At 39.4% G+C, this 5,583-nt stretch overlaps 1 protein-coding gene across 1 annotated transcript in view; it reads left to right on the forward strand.

Moving 5' to 3' along the window:
• The first annotated feature begins 1,410 nt into the window (after positions 1 to 1,410).
• The window catches only part of LOC109479112, a 12,960-nt gene continuing 8,787 nt past the window's right edge, over positions 1,411 to 5,583 (forward strand). The window contains exons 1-11 of the mRNA XM_019780982.1: positions 1,411 to 1,607; positions 2,216 to 2,286; positions 2,439 to 2,646; positions 2,974 to 3,164; positions 3,296 to 3,386; positions 3,601 to 3,789; positions 3,888 to 4,047; positions 4,244 to 4,352; positions 4,509 to 4,678; positions 4,934 to 5,018; positions 5,205 to 5,324. Of these exons, the coding sequence (XP_019636541.1) occupies positions 1,589 to 1,607; positions 2,216 to 2,286; positions 2,439 to 2,646; positions 2,974 to 3,164; positions 3,296 to 3,386; positions 3,601 to 3,789; positions 3,888 to 4,047; positions 4,244 to 4,352; positions 4,509 to 4,678; positions 4,934 to 5,018; positions 5,205 to 5,324 (1,413 nt within the window). The 5' untranslated portion in view covers positions 1,411 to 1,588. The remainder of the gene's footprint in view (positions 1,608 to 2,215; positions 2,287 to 2,438; positions 2,647 to 2,973; positions 3,165 to 3,295; positions 3,387 to 3,600; positions 3,790 to 3,887; positions 4,048 to 4,243; positions 4,353 to 4,508; positions 4,679 to 4,933; positions 5,019 to 5,204; positions 5,325 to 5,583) is intronic.

Consider the following 5,583-nt stretch of genomic DNA (forward strand, 5'->3'; position numbering starts at 1 on the left):
TTCAAAATCATAGGGGAAGACTGGCCCGGTTAGTCCGCTAGTGATTCGGGCAGCTACATATCGAAGTTACCACTGGTTTGTTATAGACTCAAAATCGCAACAAATTTGTTCATAATGTGGGGATCGGACCGATCTAAGCAGTGCGGTTCTCCTTGGATTTTGCTATAACGGTTAGTAACGATAGTATTGACCGGAGCTGATGAACAGTGTGTGTGAGCAAGGAAAGCTGTGGTAGCATCGCCCATAACGTTGATTTTGCGGGGGCGGGGACGCCGTGGGGATGGAGGCGTTACGTTTGCACCATGATGACTGAGCGTGACCCGTGCATTTTATATTATTTCGGTCTGCAGGGTAACGTTAACTAAATGTAACAATTTAGGTGTTTCGAGCTACCTACTCGTTGTGGTAAAAGAATGGGATTTACATGTCGTACTTATGTTGGTCATGGAAGAAACAGGTGTACTAAAGGTAACCAAGGCTGAAGCTGTTAATGAGGATGGATCAGTTTCGGGGCGTGGCATATGGGAACCGGAAAGGAGCTTCTGACTCTTCCCAAAATCAGAGGTGGTAAGACTGTTGGAAGGAAGTTGTAACATCAGGTAAAGGTTGTGTTGAAAATCATTGACCATCAGAACTCAATTAAATTATGTTAATATATTACTTAGGTTCCTTCAGTTTATTTTATTTTTTATTTTTAGAATGATAAGAATCTGACTGGAAACCTTTTAAGGATTGAACATAGTGAAAAAAAAGTGGTAACGTTATAAGTCTTGTGATGTGAAAGACATACTTTCAACAATTAACTATTACCATTGTAGTTCAAAGACAGACTGCTTAGCTATTACTAAATTAGCAAAGCTTGGTATGTGGGAATGTTTTAAAGTGAAGTGGTACAGGAAACTTTCTGAAAGGTTGTGCCAGGCTTTTCAAAGACTCTGCAAGACAGGTAGATGATACTTGACACCAATAGCATTAGAAGTTAACATTGATTCAATCACTTTTTTTTTAAATGAGGATACACCTGTTAGTCTAGATCAACCATCCTGGTTAGGAAATGTTTCTTTCTTCTGATAGAGACCTCCATGGAGAGAGAGAATGCCCAAGCCCAGGGCCAAGCCCTCATGATCATGGCTGACTGTAGCCTGACTGAGCCAATTGAAATCCAGCACTGGGGTTATTCTAGGTCATTACCCTATGCAAGCAACCTGATTGGCTGGGTGATACCATTGCAAAAAGGGAAAATATCATTCTGATTCATCTGTAAGAGAATTTTGAAAATTGCACAATAGTGATGTATAAAAAAGTCATGTCCAGTTTGTTTTTCTTTGATATCATTGTTTTCATTATTATTATCTTATATATATATATATAATGTAAAGTCAGCCCGCTCCCTGTAGGTAAGTGGGCATGTCAGTAGTGACATCACATAATCGCTAACTTGTGAAGGCATGCCTGGGACCGCCATGGGCAGGTAGAGACCTGGTGGGTGGGTCTGCTCACAGTATATAAAGGTGATGGTTGAAGTGAGACCAACACATAGGAGCTGTAGTCTGAAGCTATCTCTGTGTTGTATAGAGTGAGAAGCACGATGAGGAAAAAGAAACCAGGTATGATTTTATATACTAATAATCCTATAACATTACCTGCTGAGTTTATGCCAGACAGGTGTACTTTCACCTATCTTAGAGTAGATATGGATGTTGCATTTTTTCCCCTTTTCCAAATGGTTTACCATATGTAGATAATTTGAGTGTTTTTTTTAACCATTTACCTGTTACCCAATCTATAGATAATCTTCACTGACCAGTTGTTTTTAAGGTCTCACATCCAACATATGTCCAAAGGTTCCTAATCCAAGGTATAAAGGTTACCCAACACTGGTATTTGCTAACAGCCTGATGTCTTGTTGGCTTACAATCACATCTGTCATGCCCTGCACATACAAGGTTTTAAATTTGTGCTGTAACATTCTGACTAGATTTGGTAACACTCATCTTTTTTTTTTTTGAAACAGGGTTTAGGAGTCTACTGTACAAAATCAAGATCAATTTTGTCCACTACCATCTCCACATTTACTTATCAAGAAGGACAGGAAAATTGAAATGTTTGAATCTAGGACTTATAAGGTATCATAGTAGTCAAGAAATAATGTTAAGGAGATAAGCCCAGTTTATTTTTGCAAGACATGTATCCTTGACTTTTTCTTTTTGTGTAGTGGTTGCAAGCATGGATCTGACCAAGAAAAAGGGTCACCATTCTACTGATGGAGATGAGACAAAGAGTTCTGTAAGTCACTATACAGTGTATTTCCTTTGACATTTCTGTACTCACCTGTAGCAAGAAGGTTTAAGTGGAACCTCCTTACCTGTATCACTTGATTGCAGTGAACATTACTGATGAAAAAGCTGAGATGTTTTGTCCATTCACTTTTATTTTAGACACAGAAGCGAGGTGTCGCAGATTCCTCCAATGATGGTCCAGCAAAGCGTCTGAGGACTAACCCACCAAAAGTGGAGCCCTTTTACACCCTGGGTATCAAAGAGGAGGAGGCTGCTCAGCCATCTACTTCCGGGGCCTCCACTGGTGCAATAAACAAGATATTGTACTTCTATAGGGGGGAGTACATTGCTGTTAGGAATGATGAAGGTGAGATATGTCATGTGGATTTCAAGTGAGAAGCTCTTATAACTAAGTTAAAGAAAGGCTGAAACAAATGTTCACAGATATGTGGTCTAATGATGTCTAATGATGTTACATGCATAATAAAGCAGTTGAGATTACAACTTTGATATTTGAAGAAAAACTTAATGTGAGCCAAGACCTACCTTTCATGTCTCTCACAGTTTTCTAATAAAAAAGGGGAAACTTATAGTCATTACATTATTGTTGTTTTTCTTTATTTAAGTGAATGCACTCAATATCTAGTACAATGTACGTAATAACTTAATAACTATTAATATCTATGTTTTATAGGCTCCTTTTACCTTTGTGAGGCATCCCAAAACATTTACAACACCTCCAAGACCTTCAAGGTCCGATGGCTGGAGGTAGAAGATGCACCAAACATCTACCGGAAGTCTTACTATGACAACATTGAGCTGGAGTCCATCATCACTCATGTCAAACTTCAGCGTATGGAAAAGGACAAATATGTCCTACCACAGGTGAACTGGCCTTCCTCTTACTGAACTCATATCTTGTGTCATATATTTGTTCTGTCAATAAAGTTTTTTTTAATCTTCATGCGGACAATATTTCAACATTTATTGATTTTGTGATATTCATTTTCTAACAGGCAGAGATCCTTAAGACACAGAAGATCCTGCGGCGGGCTATCACAGGCATCGCTGAGGATGATGAAGATGAAGTCTTGGATGTTAAAGAAGGTGGGAAGTACATGAAGTGAAATTCTAGCTGTTTTACCAAATGTATTTAGTATAATAGTTTATGTTGTAAGTCTCATGCTGTAAAGTACCGGTAATTTACAATCTCAAATGCATGAAAAAATGTATAGCCAAGATACATTTGTACATATTATGGCAAGTTTGACATTAGGGCCTATGACTTGTGAAATAAATGTTTTTTTTTGGTTCACAACAGAGGAAAAAGATGAGACTGTTACTCCAAAAAAGACACAGGCCAAGGCCAAGTTGAAGGCGAAGAAAACTAAAGCACCCATCCGGACAAGAGCAAAGAAAGTGGTACCGCCTGCTGTGAAAAGGGGCAGGGCAGCTGTGAAGAAGGCCATAGCTAAAGTTACCAAGAAAGGCAAAAGTGCTCCCAAGAAAGGTATGATTCATCTTATTAGTTCAGTGATACTTTGGTGATGATGTGAGTAAAGCTGAGTTTTTGTCCTGTCCTTATCATTGAATGTTTTATTCCTTCAGGAAAAGCCAGCAAAGCTCCTGCAAAACAGACTGCCACTATGATAAAAGAGGAATTGTTGAAGAAGCTTGGTAAGGGAGGACCTCTGTTTGGTCCTGATAAAAAGTTGACCCCCAGGGCAGACATGAAGGTGCCAGAAAAGGACCCCTCATTCGAGGAGAGGTTAGTGATACATAACTCATAACTCATCCCAACTTACACATGTATGTGTGGATTGTCTTCATCAAGTGGTGCATGTATGTTTATGTACCACAGTTCATGCTGCATTTGGTCTGAATTCAGTTAGTCATGCAAAAATTTGGGCAATTAGCTAAATGGTTTAGGTTTATATTCTGCAATGTTCTTTTCTCCTCTGCAGGTCCACACCATCCCACCTGCTACCCCAGAAGCAGAGCATCCGAGCTGTCCTTCTCAATGACATGAAACTGCTGCGATCTCTTATTGCAGACACAACAAACATTCCAACAGTAAGACATCATTTGTTTTACAAGGTCCATCGGTAGTATGCACTGTATTTACATAGTTTTACAACAGTTATGTTTGTATGTCTGTTTGTTATCTGCTTTTTTTGAGACACAGTCATCTGCCTTTTTTTTTGCATACATCTTTGTTGAATTTTACAGGTATATGATGCACAGAGATCTGTTGACGTACCTATAGATGCGGTAATGTATGCCATCCGCAACAGGAATAAGGATGCCATCAAGTTGTTTGGAGACCACATGAAGAAGCACAGCAGCAACCCTCGTTGCAGCAGACCATACAGCCTTCTCAAGCACCAGGGAACTGGCAGGTACCATGCACAAATTAAACTGCTGAGGAAGAGATTAGTAACAGCACATAGCCATTGCTACAGAATCATTTTTTAACACATGAGAACCTACCCACACAGCTACAGTACATGAGAACACATGAGAACTAGCCCCCTATATAACATTTCTGTTGCTTTTGTATGGTACCTTGAACTTGGAGTGTACAGTATATGTGCAGTTTGTTTCTGACAATGAATGTATATATAATGTTGAGCCTCATATCTGACTTGCCACAGATATAACTGGTACTCCCTGGGCCATGCTGTACGGAACATTTCAATGAGCAGGGGGAGTAAGGAAGGGAACAATGCTTTTACAAAGGTATGTTGATTTTAACTTGATCATTTAAGTTTTAACTTGAAACTATTATAATGGCTGGTCTCATTTCTGCTTATTTATCAAACAATGTATCCCGGACTAAATGACTGACCCCTGCTACAGCATTCTTTTAGCAGGCCTATTAATTCCTGTGACTATACCATATAACATATCATTTATTACAACTAGGACATTGATGATGGTCTGGACGATTATACTGAAACCTATGGAAAAGAAGTTTTGCAGACAGGAGCTACCAAAAGATGTTCTAGACATCTGTATTGCTGTGATACCAAACTTCAAGGTACAGTAGTACATAAAGTGTCACTCCCCTGGTTACTCGGTATAGATTTATTACTCCGTGAAGGAGGTCAGGACCTCCAGACGGAGTGTTGTGAACAGCCGTTTTTTTCGTGTTCGCAGTCAAAACACTGGGTTCTCTTTGTGTAATTGGCATGCAATTTTATACGCCGTCTGCGGGCATGCTCGTGATGATGCACGAATGTGTATTTTTGCCGTTGCTGCTTTCTCTGTCAATGTAATATTTCAAATGCACCCCAACAATTTT

This window comes from Branchiostoma belcheri, unplaced genomic scaffold (assembly GCF_001625305.1).
Source record: "Branchiostoma belcheri isolate BF01 breed outbred unplaced genomic scaffold, Haploidv18h27 scaffold47, whole genome shotgun sequence".
NCBI classification, from domain to species: domain Eukaryota; kingdom Metazoa; phylum Chordata; class Leptocardii; order Amphioxiformes; family Branchiostomatidae; genus Branchiostoma; species Branchiostoma belcheri.